Raw genomic sequence first — 22,746 nt, forward strand, 5'->3', positions numbered from 1 at the left:
ATTAAAAAATACACTTCGAAAAGTGAAAGGTTGGTTCGTTTAGGTCTTTTGGAACAAAAAAATTTCGCAAGTTACACGTTGTGGGACAGAAAGTATTTGATATTATATTCATCCTTCATCGTTTCTTATATTGGTCTATGATGTGTTTCCCCTCTTCTTCATACATGCATTTGGATCATCTTGAAAGTAATGAATTTGTCCCTCTGTTTGCATTTCTTCATTTATAAACGGTATAGTGCTAGACTGGCGACTGCTAGTGATAACTTGCTTAAAAAAGAAGTAATACACTTTCTAACACTATCTCGTAAGCATTCTTTTTACAATTGGATGAAGCTCACGGCAAATCTCACTAAAATGAATTATTATCCTCTCCGTTATCTCTCTCTATTTTCCCTCTCTCCACTACTATAATTTTGAAGTGTTTATTAAACAATTGGATGGGATCTTCACTCTCCCAATATCACATTCTTACATTTATATTTTCAAAACCTTGACAATGAAAAAATGGAGGGACGATCTTCACTCCACTAAAATCAGTGGACACCATTACCTATTTGGTGAAACATGTTTTAAAATGATGGGATATATATGAATTTTATTCAATGAACAATATTGGAAATAAAAAGTTGAGTATATTGTTAGTATATTTATATATGACCGACTGGACATAAAATTATCTTAAACAAATTGCCGACATACTTCTTGAAATTGAGATTTATTTATAGTAACAGGATATGTGCCTTTTTAATTGAGTTCAGCTTACTACATAAACAAAGGCACTGTCTTCTGAGAATCTCAATTTGAAAAATGGCAATTAAGGAGAAGAATAGGCAACTCCTAGTACTATAACACAGATTCCAGAGACCAAAGTCAAACTAGTGACATCGAGGGTTCTCGTTTTCTGAAACACGTGGAGTTAACAGAACATGCCCATGTGGTATACCTTGTTAAATTGCCGTCCTTTTAGAAGACTGCAACCCATCAACCACATTGGATAACAATAACATTAACTTATTCTGATCCATCCCTATCAATTGCTTCTATATGATGATGCTCTATCGTTGTTCTTGGCATATTTGGTCCTCACTTACATCATACAGTATGCTATATCAAGCCTTTGCACTAACTCAATGACATTTTGGAGAAGCACGTATATGAAAAGCACGAATCAAAGGTCCAGAATAGCAAACCGCAGAAATTTTAAGGCTAATGTTAACTTGTGCCCTCAAGGCACATGTTAAGTTACTCATTATAGAAATACACATATCAAAAGACATGCATTCAACTTCTTAAAAGTTGTTATATTGTGTTTTCCAATGCAAAATTGATCTATTTAGGTTGCTTAACATGTGCCCTAAGGGCACAATTTAACATGACCCAAATTTTAAAGATGGAGAGACGTAACGTACTAAAAGACACTATAATAGCATGTGTCAGTACGGTGTTCACGGTGTGAAACATAGCCAAAAAAAACCTGCTGTTTAGTCAGCAATTTAAATACAACATGCATATTGATGGCACATGCTGACATTTTCATCGAACAAATTTAATGTCAATGTCAGGTTAAGCTTCCTCTCCAATTATTTGTAGGAAGCTACAATCATTATCATACCATATGGAAATTACAAGAGTCGTTCTACATAGCCGGAAAAAATAATTAAAATTTACAAATATAAGTTATATTCAAGCATGATATTCCTATTCAAGTACTATGTAAATAGTGGAATATTTACAAAACCCACATCATGCCTATAAAAGTTGTTTTGTGCGACAATGACTTTATGCATGATTTCGTGGTGATTTAATGACAAAAATGCAGCTAGCTAATGCAGAACTCGATATACATTTACAAAGCGTCAAGACCAGGTGACATAAAATGCCTCCATCAGATTTGCTACTAGAAAGATTTTGCATCTGCTGATGAATTCTGAAATGTCGAGCATTACTGTCCTCGTAAGTCATCCTTTCATGATCCGGAGATTGACTTGTGAAAATGACCTTAACATGTGATACATATTGTCCAAATTCTGCAATAAGCCCGAGCAAACCCAATAAGTAAGGCACATGTCAAAGACCTACAGACGCAACGAAGAATCATTTTTAAATGCTAAACCATCTACAGATAAAGTATCCTTAACCAGTCTGATTATACAATTGATTCTGTTAGTGTTTTCATGCAAGTTTAATTTGCATGCTTGCGTAGCACATGCAAGCATCATATCACATTAAAATATATGAAACCTAGGAATCCAAGACTTTCACATTGTTGGACAGACTATTTTTAATCATACTGGACATCACTTTTTTTTTTGAAGTATGGAAAAAAAAAATAGCCTGAGAAGACCAGTATCTTACATACAAAAGAGAAAATGCCAACATACCCAAAACCTCATAATATACTATGATACCGAGACTGGAGTATACAAAACCACATTAATATACATTGATAAGCTATAACGGTAATATACATTGGAAACTGCATTTGTCAGTCATTAACTTAATTATATAAAACATAAAGTTAACCAAATGCCACTTCATTTCCTTCCAAAGTTGCAAACAAAAAGAAACAGTGTTTCACTTAAACAATACTAGTACTACACTAATTTTTTTCCAATATAAAAACAGAGGAACAGAAGAGTGTCACTGTCACACTAGTCCCAATTTAACATTTTTCTTGGATGTACTTCGTGTGAAAGATATCAGAACTCGGAAGGATAACCACTAGAAAGTGATCAGACTAGCAAAACACTAAAAACGTACAACCTTAAAGTTTGAAGTATCATGAAACGTTATGTTAACAAAAATAAGTATCACAAAACAAAAAACTAAACCCTGTTGGAAGAAACAAAGTACACTTGACAGTTAATAGTTGATACAATGATACTTGAGTGGTGTCATCGTATGACATCTTTTCAAATCTAAAAGGTTGTAGCTTGCATTCTTAGTCTCAAAAACCATAAAACAACTTATTGGGAAAAGAACCTTCATGCTGGGAAAATACTAAATAATCTTTTCACTATCTTACTATTGGAAGCCCCTAATATGCACCCTTAAAAAAAGATGCACCGGTGGACCCTTCCACTTTTACCTGATACAGCCGGTTGTTGTGTTTCACATCAGGCTTATTTCTGTTTTAGCAAACCATAACTAGAAAATAGCCCTTTTACTTTATCTTCCTCCCTTGATATCTTAGAAAAAGAATCTCGTTTTAAAGCTCTAAACTTCTTTCATGTACCGTTATTGTTATCACAAGAAAAAGAATCTCAACCCTTTCAATGACAGTAGTTTATAATAGTTATGTAATGAAAGAGAAAAACTGATTAAGTTTGCAATTTTGAAAAAGAAGATACTTGATCCTTCTAATTCTTATTGGTAATTGTACCTTGAGGATTTTGAGTACCATAAATGGGACAATATGATGGTCATAGAGAAAATATGAAGCAACTTGAGGGAAAACAATGGTGTTTAAAAGTAGAAAAAAAAAAAAGGATTGAGTTTGAACAAGTTTTTCTTAGTTTGAATATTCCACATAGACTTTGCCATACAACACAAGACTGATGAGTGATGCGGAAAGTTGTGGTGGGATCGATGGTGAAGATATACATTACAGGAAGAATTAGAATGGTGGGATCTATACCCAGATTTTGTCAAAAATTTATTTCAAAGACCTTAATTTTTAATTATATAATATAATAAAAACAACTAAAAACCTGCTATAGCATGTAAAAGTGGAAGGGTCCACCGATGATACTCTTTTTTTGGGTGCATATTAGAAGCTTCCCTTACTATTTACTAAGTATATAATATTTTCATAAGGAAATAAGATTCACCTTGTAGTTGTTTATGCAGTTCCTGTTATCAATCGCTCCGTTTCATCTAGCTTCTTGACCTTTACAATGCCCAAGAGCACTTGAAAACCAAAGAATGCACAGAAGACATATGCTGCAATTGCAGGCACCTGAAAAAGGTAACACGTGACCAAACAATGGGAGTCACACCAGATAATAAACTAAGGGCACATGTTAGCATGACCCATAAACTAATTGACTATGTAATCACCACAAGGAAAAAACAAGGATGCAGGATGGGAACAACTTACGCGAATCGAATTGAGATACAAAATTGTCGCAAGATTTATTAGGCTTCCAGCAGCTACTGCCTGTGAATTGACAAAAACACGACAAGAAAATACATCATCCCAAAGATTTTCTCACTCTTAGTTCTAATAATATCACCCATCAATTTGAACAAGGATTGAAATTGAAAGACATTTTCTTTCCATCAAAAAATGAAAAGAAAATTAAAGACATATTGGCAGACAATAGATACAAGCATGGACTGTTCTTGTGTCTGAGAGTTAAATATATATGCACATCCATCACTCATTCAAAAGCTTTAGGGAGATACTGAAAAATTGAAGTTTTGATTATGTATCTAAAAAGGTGGACCAAACGCAGTCAATCAGTACAATATATGAATATGTGCGTGGATGCATGGGCACTCACAAATCTAGAGTGAAAAAATAATGTAACAGTCCAGAGCTACATGAAAACATACAGTTTATTATGTAATAAGTCAATATATTCATTCTCATTTCTATAATCAAATAAATTGTTGACATTGATTGATCGGAGCATACAACAGTCCACAGCTACATACATTAGAGAATAAGTTTGAAGGACAAACATGTCCCAAAGAATGATAAATATGTTTTATAGGCAGTAGACCCTAATCAAATATAACGAAACAAATAAACTTTTATAATTCAAATGAACCACATCTCAGCTTAACTCACATTTCCTATAGTCTTCTGGACTGTGGCAACACGCTGGAATGCCCTTTCAGATTCTAAAGTTCGAACTCGGAGCTTTAGATCTCCTTGCTCCTGAGAAAAATAAGTGCAATAAGCAGTTATCTAGAGTACCAGAGGTCCATAACAAACAAAAGGTACAGATCAAATAAATAACTTATATTGTATCTATAAATATCCAACAATACCAGTCTTTGGATAATTGAAGCAAGCTTGTCCACCCTGTCAGCCTGCCTAAATAAGTTGTAAAAAGCTTGAGATTGTCTATCCCATCTCTTAGTGAAATCCTGTATATCAAAAGATAGATAAGAGAAAGACAGTCGTAATATTAGACTGAATTCAAGCACACAGTATAAAGTGTTTGTGACCACCTTTAAGACAACTTCAACCCCTGCCTCACGAAACCTTAGTAACTCTAGAGCATAACTACAAGGCCAAAAAGGCTAGTTGTGTTATATATGCAAAATATACAACTTAAAAGATGAATAATTAAAAATAGTTACAAAAGTAAAAACTATGAACACAATACTCACGGTTTGGCAATCTCAGTAATGTCAAAACGTGGGTCAAGGCCCTTTCCAATGCCATCCAACACTGTAGAGAAAACATTAACTTGTTTCCTCACAATCACATACATAGGATTTATAAATTAAGTATTTAACTTGTTACATTTACCTGAGAAAGCTCTAACAACAAATGTAAATGTAGCAGGAAACCGGAAGGGTTGGTCTGATGAAATGGATAATAAATCTTCACCTGATTAAAGCAAGACAGCTATGACTGAGTACTAAACATTCCTTTTTCGAAGTAAACAAACAATACATATGTCATATATCATTATATTGTAATTAACTAATGAAAAATAATATTCAATTAGTTTTGATGATTGATGTTCGGAAGCAGGTGATATCAAACTTCACGGAAAAAAATCATTTAGACCAATTAAAAAAAACAACCAAAAGTTAAAAAGAAAAAAAAAAACATAAAAAATCATAGTATAAGCAAATTTTTCCGTTCAATTTCTGTCTGCTTGTAGGATACCACATAACTTTTTTAATAGTCCACTATCATTACTGAGCCTATGCTCCTGTGATTTTGTGCTGTCTGGGAGATGACCTACATGCTTCCTTAGGACTCACTTATTAGTTATTTTAACATTTGGACAGATTAGTCAACAAAAGATCGTCGTAAGCGCTCATTTATAGCTATAAAGTATCCGTCCAATTACACCATATGCATTACCAATAGCAGCTAGACGTTGTTTCTTTTTCATTATTTTTTCCTCCTTGCTTAATGGTTTTTTGAATCCAAGTTCGCCTGTTGCTTCCTCTTTCTCTTTCCTTTGTGCAGCCAGGCGCTCCTCAAAACTGTAGAAGACAGATATTGAAGAATTCAAGGTCAGATGTCGCATAGTTTCTAACATAAATCATCAATACCCCAAGTTATTAATCTACTGAAAAGTAGTAGCGACAATAAAAAGTAATCTAATGAAACCAATGTGCAGTACGCTTTCAAATAGACATTGGTATATTTCTAACATAACAAATCAGGACAGACAAGTACTTTTGCACACACCCTAGTAAAAAAGCAATGCATTTAAGCCTTTGGCATGACAGATATAAATGATACAAACTGAAGAAAAGCCATTATCTACTACCAGTACAATATATTGAATTAGCAAAACTTGTCTTCAAGATGAAACGTTTTGATTCAAGATTATCCTATTAAGAGGCTTCTGCATTCTAATGAGTACACCGATCAACAATTTACCTACCAGTTACAACCTTTATACTTCCCATATATAATAATATTGACTTGTAGAAATATCATTGTCCTGAGCACTAGAGGTGTTTTTGTGTTAAAAAACACACTTAACGTGTTTATTGTGTAAGCGGTACCATAGTCAACTAGTTTGCAATTCGTTTTGGCATGTGGGTTCGGGTACACGGTACTACTCATGAAGTATTCAGTACGTGGGGGGTATACATAGCCGGTATGTTATCTGGGTTTGTGGTACGTTCTAATATTTTTATTGGTACGCTACAAATAATTTTTATCTAAACTAGTTAAAAATAATAAAGTACATGCTAATAAGATATAAATATCAATAAAAATTAACTTAAAATATTAAAAGATGGAAATATTGTCATGTTAATATTCATTTACATTGTTTATGTAGGGAATATTAATGACTAAATTGATTAATCTGTATAAGCAATAGCAATTTAATTAACAACTATAAAATAAAATAGTAAATAAACAAAGCCAGCATGTATAAGCAATAGCAATTTAATTAACAACTATAAAATAAAATAGTAAATAAACAAAGCCAGCATCTTACAATGATGGTGTTAGAGTAGTCCCACATGTCACGGAAATCGGGGCCTAACTCATCCCTACAAAACCGGCTTGTACGGTGAGGAGTGCCTCCTCTTTATAAACGAGTGCCTCCTCTTTATAAACTCTTCTCTTAGAGTAGTCCCACATGTCACGGAAATCGGGGCCTAACTCATCCCTACAAAACCGGCTTGTACGGTGAGGAGTGCCTCCTCTTTATAAACGAGTGCCTCCTCTTTATAAACTCTTCTCAAGAATCCCAAGAATCCTATTTCTATTTATCCGATGTGGGACTAAATCCCTCCCACCATTTATCCGATGTGGGACTAAATCCCACCCGAGTGTTGGCCGCTAACACCCCCCCTCACGCTTCAGCCCAGCCCAATGGGCCTGAAGCATGGACACCGAGTAGTCCCACATGTCACGGAAATCAGGGCCTAACTCATCCCTACAAAACCGGCTTGTACGGTGAGGAGTGCCTCCTTTTTATAAACTCTTCTCAAGAATCCTATTTATCCGATGTGGGACTAAATCCCACCCGAGTGTTGGCCGCTAACACCACATTGGTAGTATCTATTAGTGAAAGCTTTGATTTCAAAGGAAAATGCATGAAGTCTCACATCAAAAGTGTTTAGAAAATAAAGAGGAGGATTCACTATTGTTGTAATTGGCTTCAAAATTGTGAAGTTGGGAAAACTTGGAATCGTGACACGATTTGTGAAGCGTGTCACGATTTTTGCAATGCCGTGAGCATGTTTTGCAGGGTGTCCAATCGTGACACGATTTTGGGAAAACGCGACACGATTTTCGGCTTGCTGGGCAAGTTTTGAGGATAAGGTTGGTCGTACCTTGGGTCGTACGCACCAAACGTGTCACGATTTGGGAAAACGTGACACGATTTTGACGGTTGCTGAGTACTATTTAAGTGTTCTTTGCAGATTTTGAAGGAGAGCTTGAAGAGAGAGAAACTTGGGACTGCAAAGGAGGGAACTTTAGGGTTGAGTGTCTTTGTAGTGAGGTTCTCTTGGGTTGGGAAACATTGTAAACACCTTGGGTGAGTGAAAATCATTGAGTGTCTTGTTCATTGGTGAGATTAGGAAAATGGGTAGAAATTAGGGTTGTTCTTTGTGAGCTTGTTGAAGCTAATTTCTTGTAACCCATTTGTATCTCTTTGTAAGAGCTCATTGATAGTGGATTGGAGAGATCAATCTCTCCCCCAGAGTAGGTCAAGTTGGACCGAACTGGGTGAACATTTCTTGGTGTGTTTTGTTTCTCTTCTCCCTTTATCTTTTGCTTGTGGTTTTGTGCTTTTCACTTTGATTCCTAGATTAGATCTAGGTGCTGTTATTGTTGTCATTGCTTGTGTTTACTTTGATATTGGTTACTACTTTCCTTTGCTCCACACATCATAGTTTGTATTGGTGTGATTTTGAGTCCGAATTCACAACAATTGGCGCCCACCGTGGGGCATAGGAGTGAATTGGTTAAGTGAGTACCATGGGTTCAAAGTGGGACATCGAGAAGTTCACCGGAAGTAATGATTTCGGGTTATGGAAGGTGAAGATGCAAGCGGTGTTGATACAACAAAAGTGTGAGAAAGCTTTGAAGGGTGAAGGTGCGTTGCCGGTCACCATGACACAAGCGGAGAAGACCGAGATGGTGGACAAGGCTAGGAGTGCCATTGTCTTGTGCCTCGGGGACAAAGTTTTGAGGGATGTCGCGAAGGAACCTACCGCGGCGTCGATGTGGTCAAAGTTGGAGTCATTGTATATGACCAAGTCTTTGGCTCATAGGCAATTCCTTAAACAACAACTCTACTCATTCAAGATGGTGGAGTCAAAGACCGTGATGGAGCAATTGGCGGAGTTCAACAAAATCCTTGATGATTTGGAGAACATTGAGGTGCAACTTGAAGACGAAGACAAAGCTATACTCTTGTTGTGTGCTCTACCGAGATCATTTGAATCCTTCAAGGATACCATGCTCTATGGCAAAGAAGGCACTGTCACCTTGGAAGAAGTTCAAGCGGCTTTGAGAACCAAGGAGTTGACCAAGTCCAAGGACTTGAGAGCGGATGAAAACAGTGAAGGCCTTAGTGTTTCAAGAGAAAATGGTGGAGGTAGAGGTAACCGAGGAAGCTCAAAGAGCGGTAACAAGGATAAGTATAAGTGCTTTAAGTGTCACAAGTTTGGTCACTTCAAGAGGGATTGTCCGGAGGACAATGAGAACTCCGCGCAAGTTGTGTCCGAGGAGTATGAGGATGCGGGTGCTTTGGTGGTGAGTTGTTGGGAGGATGAAGGTGAGGTTTCTCACCTTGGTATTGATTCTTTGTAGAGCGGTGTTCGTCTGGAGAGACGTTAAACACTCAACATCAGCCTGGAGAGGCGGTGGGAAGAATACTCATGGTCAGTCTGGAGAGGCGGAGGTAACAATACTCGTGATCAACCTTTGAGGTGGAGTTTCAAGGTGAAGGCATAGTGTGTGTACGCATTCGGAAGTTGAGGTAGAGAAAGCTCAACTTGAGGTGGAGTTGGTGACACCGGGAATGGTACGACTATGGAGGCCTTGGGTGTTATGCTCTAGTTGTGAGCATGTGAATTCTTCATGAGGACGGAAGGCATTCCGGGGTTTGAAGAATGTATAATGTGGCTTGTGTGATTGCCTAAAAGACCAAGGGTGATTGGATGCAAGGTGATCTTCAAGGAAGCGGGAGACGTTCCGTGGTTGAAGAGGGTTTGGTGTAGACTTGTGGAGCTACTTGGTGTAGTTGGATGCAAGGTAAAGAAAAAGGGGATTGGTGGTTGATGGTTAAGGTGGCATCATCATCAATTTAGAAGTCAAGGTGGAGAATGTTGTAATTGGCTTCAAAATTGTGAAGTTGGGAAAACTTGGAATCGTGACACGATTTGTGAAGCGTGTCACGATTTTTGCAATGCCGTGAGCATGTTTTGCAGGGTGTCCAATCGTGACACGATTTTGGGAAAACGTGACACGATTTTCGGCTTGCTGGGCAAGTTTTGAGGATAAGGTTGGTCGTACCTTGGGTCGTACGCACCAAACGTGTCACGATTTGGGAAAACGTGACACGATTTTGACGGTTGCTGAGTACTATTTAAGTGTTCTTTGCAGATTTTGAAGGAGAGCTTGAAGAGAGAGAAACTTGGGACTGCAAAGGAGGGAACTTTAGGGTTGAGTGTCTTTGTAGTGAGGTTCTCTTGGGTTGGGAAACATTGTAAACACCTTGGGTGAGTGAAAATCATTGAGTGTCTTGTTCATTGGTGAGATTAGGAAAATGGGTAGAAATTAGGGTTGTTCTTTGTGAGCTTGTTGAAGCTAATTTCTTGTAACCCATTTGTATCTCTTTGTAAGAGCTCATTGATAGTGGATTGGAGAGATCAATCTCTCCCCCAGAGTAGGTCAAGTTGGACCGAACTGGGTGAACATTTCTTGGTGTGTTTTGTTTCTCTTCTCCCTTTATCTTTTGCTTGTGGTTTTGTGCTTTTCACTTTGATTCCTAGATTAGATCTAGGTGCTGTTATTGTTGTTATTGCTTGTGTTTACTTTGATATTGGTTACTACTTTCCTTTGCTCCACACATCATAGTTTGTATTGGTGTGATTTTGAGTCCGAATTCACAACAACTATAAATAAGTAGTGTATGACACGGTACATAGAAGACTTGAGATTGAGGATATTTAGCTTCAAGAAAGTTGATAAATCTTTTCCCAACAGTCAATAATTATTGTACAGCGGTTCTTGATCGCTTTTCAGTCTGATAGGTTCTTTCCCCACTCAAATGGAAAGACCATTCTTTCTTGTTTTTGGTTTGTTGCCTTCTATGAATTTTAGGTGAATTTCTACGAACCAATTCGTGAACATACCATGAATCGGTACGTGCTAATTGGTAAGTGGTTCCTAGGCACAACAGTGAATTATGGTACTATGAATAGTACTTGCAATTAATTAGGGATTTGATTGATCCTCCTAATTCTTGAGATATATTCTTGTGATTGTAAATAACTCATTGTGTAGTCATAGGACACAACGTTCCAATACAGCATTTTACAACGTGTATACTATAATTACCTGTTAAGAAAGAATTGTGCTGTTCGCCTAACAGCAGTCATATCTCCGGTAGGAACAAGAACACCCATTTGAATCATTGATTGAAGAACCTAACACCAGTACACAGGCTCCAATTTGTAAGCATTTGCCAGTTCAAGTTATTTGTGAGTTTAAGAATGGGAAATTGTAGAGTATTCATAAGATTTTGACATAGTATCTATTAAAAGCATCTACCCTATCTGGATCCTTCTCATAGACTCCATAAAATGTCTCAAGCAAGCCTTCTCGGATGTTTGGACTGATGCTGCAAGATGCAAAACCAATCATATTTGTAAAGGCAAATTGTATCATAAAGCTTAAATATGTGCTACTGGTGAATTTATATTTGATTGAGTTTGAACTTTGAACTGTCATAAAAGACCAGAATATACCTCCCCATCATTCCGAAATCGTAGAAGATCAATCTTCCACCATTGACATCATCAACTGCAATATTTCCAGGATGCTGCAGGAATAATGTAAACATATATTAGTTGCACACAAAACATCAAGTGTCAAACTTGCTAACAATAATCATGAGACATTAAAACTTATTATTCCTTATTTAACACAAAGTTTCATCTGTGTTGAGATCCCACATCAATATGGCCACATATCCAAAGTAGGTTCTGATGAGGCATGGACAATCATCTCTCTTGAGCTAGCTTTTGAGGTAGAAACTCAAATTCTATGATGGGAACAAAGCTCCCAATCTAGGAGATTCTACTTTTGCATCACATCAAAACCCTAGCATTCTTTACTCCAGTCAACCCTAGGTTGCTTTTATTGCAGCCCATCGAAGCCTATCCTAGATGTAGCATTCAAAGGAGCCCGCCCAAGCCTTTCAAAGATATATTATAGGGCAACCCATATATTTCTAGTGTTGCAAACTTCACACTTTAGGTGTTCAATCCTGGCATGAGGAGGTGTGTTGTAAAGATCCAGGTGTCCGGTCGTGAAAGAGGGGTGAGTTGAGATATCACATCCATTAGTGATATGGACAAATTAGTTCTTATGTTTCCTTTACAAGTATCAAGTTTGAGCTTATGACAGATAGGACGTGTTGCTTCTAGGAACAAAATGATATTATCATTTTTTAATATTTATAGATTTCTTTGGGTGTTGAAAAATCATAACGGAGTTACATTCCCGTTTATTATATATAACCAACTAGCTGATATTCCAGTAAAGCAGTCACGCCCGGCAGAAAAACGCTTGAATTAGTGGGTAACTTTCTCATCCAAAACCTTCAGCATGATAGTTAAATGCTGATGGGTACCCCAAACCCAAGGTCCCCAACCCTGGTCAGTACAATTTTACAGTTATTAAACTTGTGTCTAGATTGCCTACAATCACAGGACATCCAGGTAGTTTATATGAGGCGAAGATCTCCCAAAATAGGTAGCACAAAAAGGTTTCCAAACACCAAGTTGATATTGTTTTGCCTTACGATGCAAAGACATAGAGAGCTTGATAGCTAAGACCCACCCATCAATGGAAGCAAAGAGTTGGCAATTAGCGTTAGTAATTTACACATTGCTTAACATACAAAAGTTACTCTAGGGCAACAAGATAAACTGAGAATGTCACAATACAAGTCCAACATCAAACAGACTTCCAAAAGAATAATCATAAAACACAAGCATACTGCTTGTAGCTCCAGCAATAGATGCTAGGGTTGCATCATAAGAGCGAAAGGCAGTTGATATTTTGACTTTACTAAAAACTTTACCAGATAGCCAATCCAGATGTAATATAATATATAAAGTGAACTTTGACTTCAATTCTAAAAAGGCAAACTCACAGGGTCAGCATGGAAGAAACCATGCGATAAAATTTGTTCCAAGAACGATTCAACTGCATATCTCCCTAACCTATAGGACATAACACAAACATCAGAATAATCTTTGAATTAAGTTAGCGGAGATACACAAAAGTAAATGGTAACAAGTTTGCAGTGGTTTGGCCAACGAAAATAAGTATTATAATAACCTTGCGCGATCAACACCAAGTTGATCTAAAGCTTGTATTTTGTTTATTTTAATTCCTGGAACATATTCCATTGTCAGAATCTGCATTGGAAACATAGTTAATTTATGGATGAATAAGTTATCAGATATAAACTGGGAAATATGTACTTTAATACATTTTTTATATATATGAAGAATGAAGGTTAAACCTGTGGCGTGGTATAATCCCAGTAGATTGAAGGAACTTTCACATAACTCATGTTCTTAAAGTTACTAGCAAACAATTCTGCATTAGCAGCCTCCTTAGTGTAATCGATCTCCTGAAAATCATTAATTTATATTTCACTAATAGAACAAGAGATAATTTGAGGATGTGCAGAAAACACGTACATCAGACCAAGAATGAGATTCAAAACATAGTACGAAGTAGGAACCAAAATTTCAGCAAAGATTCGCGTGTACAACGTAAGTCTACTATCTCCATTATATTGATGGGCATCTTACAGCTAGGTTTCTTATAACGCCATTTCTAGCATAGTGAGGTAAGCAATCTGACAGTTCATAACTATGGAATATGGAACAGTCAACAACCATGCCTCTTTTTGAAGCGTTGCACTTGCGCAGAATAATCTTCTTTTGCCGATTTACTCCATTGTCTAATACCACAAAGAAATAACATTGCAGACCACCTCTCCTTTCCCTTCAAAAAACTTAACTATATTTCTCTCATGTGTTTGAATAAAAAAATCCTCCCAAAGCTCAATCAACCTGTTGAAATCTTAATTACGATCATTGTTACTTGTTAGAGAAGTCTCTCGCGACTCGCATGCAATTCCATAAAATCATAGCCAGCCTCTTTGCCCACCCCATGCACCCAAACTTTAAACTAGTGTTTCTCTACCGTCATACTATCTTCGCCCCTATATGTAAGACCTAATGGACCAAAACACAAGAATTAAGAGAAGTAGTTTTTACATTAAATTTGTCAATAATGTACTTGCACTCTCCTTCCATAATTATTAAGAGAGATAAATGGTTAGTCTTTTAATTCTCTCCATTTAATTAAGGGTACTTTTGTGAAAAAGTAATGAATACATCTTGTAATTTTAAAAGGTTCTTACAAGAAGAGACAAAAAAAAAATTACAAGAGGGTCTTACATTTAGGGACAGCGGTAGTATTATCGGACTTCTATTCAGCAGAATTAAACTAATATGATGGAGAATTAGACAAATGATTTCTTTCAGTAATGCCAATTAACCTAAAACTTAAGCAACTTAACATGATATCATCACCTGATATAAGACAGAGGCACACTCATCATAAATAGCAACCCAATCCCTCTTTGCACCATCTGACTTTGGATCAATTTTTTGAAGATATTCAGCAATAACCTGGAATTAAAGAAAGCATCAAGTATCAGCATTATATGCACTGGTATAGAATCTTAAAGGGATGGACTGAAGATCCTGTTATCAAACTTCTTTCATAAAGAATACAATGAAATTTTTGTTCCTAGTCATGCAGGCAAAAAACTTTTGTATGCAAGGAAAAAAGAGAAATTAAAAGAATTATCAGACAGTAGTATCACATTTGCACACACCGCCATGAGCATAAGATTTATATGGAAAACCTTATAAGGTATAACACTAACCCTAAGGTTTTTTAGATCAATATCAAAAAGATCCTTGAGACCAGGCCTTTGCACTTTAACAACAACCTCCTGTCCCTTCAATCTTGCGCGATGAACCTGACCTGCAATAGGGGGAAAAAGTTTGATAATCCAGCCTTCTCATCAAATATAAGAAGTATTAGTTTGTATGTTTTTTTTTAAAACTAGTAGTAGTTTGTGTGTTAGTTAGTTTCATCTGTTACTAAAGATTGTGGATTGGGCTCACACCAGCTGCAGTGTATTTATGTTTTAGTTTTCAGTTGTAGGTTGAGGTTCTGTTTCAACATAATACGACAGTTGTAACAGACTAGCAGCTACAGATCAAACTTTCACTTACTCTATAAACAAACATGTCATATAATCAGATTCATACTGTTCATTCCGAATTCAGAAATACCAAAATCAGATTCTTAAGAAATTTCTCTTCGGCTTTCTTTCATTTTCTGTCATTTCCTCACACCTTATCAGCAACAAAATTCTAATATGGTATCATCAGCATTTTCTCGATCCAGACTTCCCCATCTTTCCCTCATAAACAAAAACCGCACCCGTTCATCTGTTCCTCCTATTACCGTTTGGCACCACATCTCCATCAAACTATATGATAAAAATTTTTAGGCTATGTTTGATGCACATTGAGACACAACACAACTTTTGGGGGGCGTTTGGATACACGGCTTGATTAACTGCTTATTTGACCAGTTTTATTGTATACAAGTTGTTTCTACAATCGAATTGTGAACGAGGATATACTTTGGATAAACTGAAAACATATGTTCTTCGAAAAACTTATGTGGGTGCTTATATCATAAGATAATCCCAAATAGGGTAAACTGAAAACATATGTTCTTCGAAAAACTTATGTGGGTGCTTATATCATAAGATAATCCCAAATAGGGTCTTCCAAATGCTCCTAAATATTATTTGGTGGTTGATACACAACACAAACAAGACAGTATGAAAATTAGTGCAATACCTTTCAATTATGCAATATTTATTTCGACTAAAACTGCAATTTGTTATTATCTTAATATAATACATATTATTAAAAAGATATGCGGAGTATAACATTGATTACCAAGACTTGCAGCAGCTATTGGTTCATAGTCAAACTGATCAAAGATATCACCTACAGAAGCTCCAAGCTCTTCTTCAACAATAGCTAAAGCACTCTCAGAGGGAAATGGAGGAACTTGATCCTGAACCCAAAACAAGAGGTAACTTAGGCCCTGAAGAAATACAACCTTTATATTTTTCTTTTCAGCTTAAGCTTTTTAAATTAATATATACATATATATATGTCAATTTTATCAAGTCACCGGTTTTTCTGGATTCGAAGGGGGAACATTTTCACATTTAATAGTTATAGTTATTTTTAATATCACTTGCTGCCCAATTAGGTGAACTAGATGGAGATTATAAACTCAATAATACAAGGATTACAAAAACCTTATAACTGGAAAGTTTGTTTCTCATGCAATAAGTTACATAAAATATGTATTTAGATTGTCAAGAATTTGACATAAAAATATCCCATGATTTCTTAACAAATGTTGACAATTATTTATCATAAAAATAAAAAGTTCAAGATAAATAGCACCATGGACAATGATACACATTGTAGTTCATGACTGTAAGTTGCGTGCAGCTTCACTGGAAGCAACTATGGGAGAGGTCATGTAGAAGCATTTTCCTTTGTGCAGTGATTGTGAAGAAATAATTAACAGACTAAAGGATTAGCAGAATGCTAGCTAAGCTAAAAAACATAGAGTATCACAGGATTGTAAAGTGGTGAGGAGAACCCAAAGGTGGATAAGGCTTCATATCAGAGACTTGTGAGAAAACTCTGCTACCTATCTCACACCAGGCCAGACATAGTTAGTCAATTTATGCCTGATCCATGGGAAAGACACTTACAAAGAGTAAAGTAGAATTATTCAGTATTTGAAGGCCGGTCCGGGGAAAGGACTACTATTCAGTGAGGAGTGAAATTTATCTATGGTAGCATATACATATGCTGGGTGGCTCGATATAAATTCTAATTATTTATGACTATATTCAACAAAATCCTATTAAATGATAATGAGGGTAAAAGGAAATAAAATGCCCTAATAATTAAACACTATTATGGTGGTATGAGTAGCAGAAAAGAAAGAAAGGAAAAAGAAAAAAAAGAGGAAATAATGAAATGTTCTATCCTAAAATAGTGCCACTTCCATTCACCAGCTTGAGAGGGACTGTTTGTGAGTAGCATTATTTTAGGATTGAACATGTCATAATTTCCTCTTCTTTTTTCTTGTTGCTCATATCACCATAATAGCATGTGCGGAGGGAGTATAATTTACCTGAAGTTCAGACAACTGGTCAACATATTCTTGAGGAAGAATGTCCACTCTAGTGGAGAACTGCTGCCCAATTTTAATGAATGTAGGACCTAATCTCAAGATGCTTTCCTTAAGCCACTTGGCAAGGGTCTTCCGCCTTAACTTCTTTTTTTCCTCGGTCATTCCTCCTGTAAGTAATATCTTCAAATCAAATAAAACCAGACAATGGCCTCCTAGCAATTCCTCAAAATTCAATAAAGAAACATTTCATCTCATAACACTCCTACTGTAGATGCGTATGCATAGCAACCTTTGATTTTCCTACACTCATTCAACACCTTATTTTCTCTCTATCTCTCTTCCTATCACATCATTTACTTATCACATCTATCACATCACTCTGTCTATTTCTATCTCTCATTTGGTGTAGAATGGGTAATAGGTGTACAAAAATAACCTTCCTATGCATAAACCACAAATCTACTTATCTGTTTACTGAAGAAACATAGCTTATTCAAGTAAATAAGAATAATAAAACAACGCCATAAACAACGTATGATTCTTCAAAATTCCAACGGATGAAAACAAGTAATAGACAACAAACCTTTGTAAGAGAACTTCTGATTGTCCAACCAAGCCTTAAAGATGAAGGTTACAACAAATCCCCAAATTTCTAAGGTTCTCTGGATTGTAGAGTAAGTCTTGAATCTACTCCAACGACCTCCAGGAGCAACGGCTACCTGCCAAAAAAAATCGGACAATCATAATTCATACTTCATTCAAATTTGTACAACATCGAAACGCAATCAAAACAATGTTATTAGATGTAATGGTCACGATAATTAGTAACATTAGTTAGTTAAGTTACACTTAATCGATAATTCTCTAATTAATCAATATATTTTTCTATAGTTTTCTCTCATCTGTGAGTTCTATCAAGAATTGTAATATAACTAACTAACTAATGTGTAAATCGTTATTATAACTAACAATAACGGTACCTCAACTTTTTGTTCCTCAGTTTGTTTAAACCACGCGTCTTCTTTTCCAATCTCCTCCAACCTTCTTTTCCTTCCATCCTCATTCACCTTAGAAGCTTCAACATCCACCACCACCGTAGAAGCTACACCGTTTCCATTTCCATATTTTACTGAACTTCCGTTAACGGCGCCGTTAACATAACCTCCTGCTGCTCCATTACGGCCGGCACGGGAGGCAACTCCGTTTCCGCTCCATTCCACGTCGTTAACTCGTTCTGCTATCGCGGATTCATCTTTTGAAGAGCGGATTCGTGTGGCGCGAAGAGTGACATTGGAGGTGGAAAAGCGGGAAATGGAGCGTGTGGAGAAAGATAAACGGTTGCGGAGAGTGATTTGTGGAGAAAGGAAATGGAGTTCGGGTAGGTGAAGAAGAGAAGAGGTAGTAGCCATGAATTGGAAGTTTCAAGAGAGAGAGAGAGAGAGCTTATGGAGGATTAGTATTTAGTATATAAGAGATTGATTTTCATGGCGTGGAAGGAAAACTCAATGTGACAGTGAAGAAGAAACGGAGTGGAACAAGTTAGAAAGGAGGGAAAGGGGTGGAGATGAAACGGACACGTGGCGTCAATGAAGCTAAGCCATAAAATACTTTCAAGTTTCAATCTTTTTTTTTTTTTTTTTTAGTAGAATAAAATATTTTCAATTTGATTCAGAATTACTACTACTACCTCCGTCCCGATATAATTGACCTACTTTGGTTTTTCACACAGATTAAAAAAAGTGTATAAATAAAGGAAAAAGTGGAATATATTGTATTGGGAATGATAAAAGTAGTATTATTTAGTGTTATATTGTATTGAGAATGATGAAAGTTGTATTGAAAATTGAAATGGGTCAGTTATTTTGGGACACTTTTTTTTAGAAAATGGGTCAGTTATTCCGAGACGGAGGGAGTATCATTTTTCGTTGATAAATGTGAATTCTCGTTCTCATTCTACACATTCACAACAGACATTATATTCCAAAACATCGTATTAGTTCGAGTGAAATAAACAGGGCGGCCCTAACATACAGAAAAGAAAGAAGTAGTCCTATTCGAAAACTCAATTTCAGTCCTAGTAGGTGGTGGTAGATTCAAATTTAGGCTCTGTTTGGTAAAATTAGCTGATAGCTTTTAGCTGATAAGCTAGTTGAAGTGTTTGGTAAAATTAGCTGATAGCTTTTGCTTTGAATAATAAGGGTAAATATGGAAGAAAAAATGAGAAGCTAAAAGCTATAAGCTCAAAAGCTACTTGAAGTAGCTTCTGAAAAATAGCTTATAAGCTCCTGAAATAAGCTATAAGCTCGTTGTACCAAACAGAGCTAAAGTGTTACCAAACAGAGCTTTTTTTGTCAAATGGGCTTATAAGCTAAAAGCTAAGAGTTAAAAGCTCTTTTTTTGGGTTTACCAAACAGAGCCTTAAATATATGAACAGTAAATAAAACTAGTATTCGTATTGAGACTAGAACTCATAGGGAAGGGGGGTGTATTTGTGTATTTGAATTAGAATTTTAAAGGACAATTTTTGCTTAAAAAAGTCTCGAAGATTTAAAAGATTTTGTAGGATTTTAACGACTTTCATAATTTTAAAAGACTGTTTGGATTTCAATGGATTTTCATTGTAAGATTTTAAAAGATTTGAAATGATTTTATGGATTTATAAGATTTCAGAAGATTTTATGAATTTTAAGGGAAAAAATAATTACAACACATTCTCTATCATAATATTATCAATAAATAATTTCACAATAATAACATTGTTGCAGGAAAAAATTATAGTTTCGCAACATAAATAAATATAAAACCTAAGTTGGTTTGTGAATTAAAATGGATGGCCAAATTGTCTCTTACATAAATTGTCTCTTACATGATTACATAATTAGGTGACATTAACAACCTGTGTGGAAAGGGGTTGAGGGGTGATTGAAATTCTTTTGCATCAACAAAGGTTCAGACTTTCGCGAGGCAACTTATTATTGGGAGACTTCCTACTCGAGGATATTTAGCTAAAAAAAAGGAGTATTATACTCTCTCCGATCCTATTTATAAGAGAAATTTTCGTCAACAAAAGTTAATGTATTTGGTTAAAAAATTGGACCAAATACATTTACTTTTGTTGACCCAAATTTCTCGTATAAATAGGACCGGAGGGAATATCTAGGCTTAATTGCATGTTTGGTCCCTTATGTTTATTTTAGTTTTCAAGTTGGTCCCTTACGTTTTGAAAGTTTCAAGTTGGTCCCTTACGTTTTAAAAGTTTTCAAGTTGGTCCCTTACGTTTTGAAAGTTTCAAGTTGGTCCCTTATGTTTATTTTAGTTTTCAAGTTGGTCCCTTATGTTTATTTTAGTTTTCAAGTCGGTCCAAAACATAAAGGACCAACTTGAAAACTAAAATAAACATAAGGGACCAACTTGAAAACTAAAATAAACATAAGGGACCAACTTGAAAACTAAAATAAACATAAGGGACTAACTTGAAACTTTCAAAACGTAAAGGACCAACTTGAAAACTAAAATAAACGTATGGGACCAACTTGAAACTTTCAGAACATAAGGGACCAACTTGAAAACTAAAATAAACATAAGGGACCAAACATGCAATTAAGCCGAATATCTATTATGAGTGGTTTTGAAACCCGTTTCTCTGTCTTAATTCTTGATTGAGTGTTTCTTTTTACGGGTCAAGGATCCCTTGTATTTTTTCCCGAATTGTGGTTAGATACTTTTTTACTTTTCTCATGTGTAATAAATTTTGTCATTAAAAAAAAAAAACTTATGAGCATTGTAACGGAAAATTAAGGAACAAAAACATGCTGCTATTCATGCGTGTTTGAACATCATGTACAACGGTTTGTAGTCTATGACCAAAACCATCAAAATCGCCACCAATTTATGAGTCCAAAGAATAGTCGTCCTCCTTCTTCATACGCACTGCCACGCGCCACATATTTCCCACGTTTCACACCCGTTATTAACATTTGTCTCTAACACATGAGCGCCACACGCGACCTTTTAGGAGATCATTCACTGTAACTTTTCTTCCAACAACCTCGCCTTCACCTTTATGGTATGTTTGAGGAAAGGGTGGGAACAAGGTAGGCTCTGCAAGACCTGAGCATGACCCGCAAAAAAATTTAAGGTTTAAGCGTGGATGTCGATCTGTCATTGGCTTATTTTTTAAGTTTGATTCGGACCATTTGAAAGTACGATATGATTTGTTAGTATATTTAAAAGTCTGTTTCATGTGAACGTATTTAAATAAGTAGTGTGATCTAAGTTTAAATAGACTAAGAACTAATAGATCATTGAGATTAAACCCTTTTTTGATATTTAACACGAGTTTTTAGAGAATTTGCCGATATGTTATATCATATTTATATTATAGTTTATAATGAAACATTCAAATATGCGAAAATTGATATATACTAATAAGTAGTCCGACCTGATAGGTCTAAAAAAAAATGTTTTTAGAGAATTTGCCGATATGTTATATCATATTTATATTATAGTTTATAATGAAACATTCAAATATGCGAAAATTGATATATACTAATAAGTAGTCCGACCTGATAGGTCTAAAAAAAATTATATGGCTGGTGGCTTGACCTTTTTTTTTTTTTTAATCTAAGTAGACTTTTAAAAGTACGGGTCTTATTTATTTAAGAAAAAACTCTCACCTACCCTCTGACCTATCATAGGTTAAGTTGCAGACTCCTGTAGACCGGCTGACCTCTTCACATCCCTAGTTTGACGGGTCAAAATATTATGGGGTTAAAAGTTTTTTTTTGCGAGAGCTAAAAATAAAGTTTAAAAATTAATAAGGACACAAATATTTATTCCTTGAAAATATTTTGATTTAATCATATTTATCTTAAAATTTAAAAAAGAAGGTACAGTAGAAACTCTTTGAATTAATAATCGATAAATTAATAAACTCTCTAGAATAATAAATTTGTCCGGTTCCGACTTGGGCCAATGTAAAAAATTGAAAAACTTGATAAAATAATAAGATAATAATTTTTCGGGAGATCCCTTTATAATTTTCGGTCCCAAGAAAATCATAAATTAATAATTCATAGAAACTGAAAAAAATATATTAAGAATACATTGAACACATTTGTTCCTCTTGTTTACATTTACTGTACTTCAAAAGTCATTATTGATTTCCAATGCATATGAACACAGTAGTTAGTAATTTACGTTGAGTCTCAAGGTTCGCTGCAACGTAATTCTAAGAGGCATAGACTAATTTGCCTTTTTGTTTGGTATGTACAGTATAATTACTTAAAAACTCTTTAAATTAATAATTATTAATTTATCGATAAATTAATAACTCTCTAAATTAATAAATTTCTCCGGTCCTGACATTATTAATTTATAGAGTTTTAACTGTATGTTGTGATTTGTTCATATCTTAAAAAAAGTTACATCGTCTTTCATAAAAAAAAAAAACTAAATTCAAAGATATATCAAGGACATTTAACATCTCACTACCAAAAAAAAAGGACATT

At 35.4% G+C, this 22,746-nt stretch overlaps 1 protein-coding gene across 2 annotated transcripts; it reads right to left on the bottom strand.

Moving 5' to 3' along the window:
- Nucleotides 1–1,530: 1,530 nt before the first annotated feature.
- On the bottom strand, nt 1,531–18,751 carry LOC146941583 (protein ACTIVITY OF BC1 COMPLEX KINASE 8, chloroplastic-like). 2 transcript variants are annotated; one of them, XM_085755402.1, is made up of 21 exons: nt 18,217–18,751; nt 17,820–17,955; nt 17,237–17,403; nt 15,970–16,090; nt 14,874–14,974; nt 14,515–14,613; nt 13,431–13,541; nt 13,244–13,323; nt 13,056–13,125; nt 11,644–11,717; nt 11,447–11,516; nt 11,234–11,322; nt 6,053–6,177; nt 5,486–5,566; nt 5,344–5,404; nt 5,182–5,236; nt 4,999–5,097; nt 4,796–4,885; nt 4,100–4,159; nt 3,831–3,958; nt 1,531–2,027 (listed from the first exon to the last, which is right to left on the bottom strand). In XM_085755402.1, exons 1-20 carry the CDS (start codon nt 18,643–18,645, stop codon nt 3,842–3,844), a joined length of 2,235 nt encoding a protein of 744 aa, XP_085611528.1. In that variant the 5' UTR covers nt 18,646–18,751; the 3' UTR covers nt 1,531–2,027; nt 3,831–3,841. The 2 variants fall into 2 exon arrangements, with proteins under 2 accessions (XP_085611528.1, XP_085611529.1); XM_085755403.1 differs by having other exon boundaries at nt 1,531–2,075.
- Nucleotides 18,752–22,746: the final 3,995 nt, after the last annotated feature.

This window comes from Medicago sativa, chromosome 3, assembly GCF_051527215.1.
Source record: "Medicago sativa cultivar Bolivia chromosome 3, Bolivia_mono, whole genome shotgun sequence".
Classification (NCBI taxonomy): domain Eukaryota; kingdom Viridiplantae; phylum Streptophyta; class Magnoliopsida; order Fabales; family Fabaceae; genus Medicago; species Medicago sativa.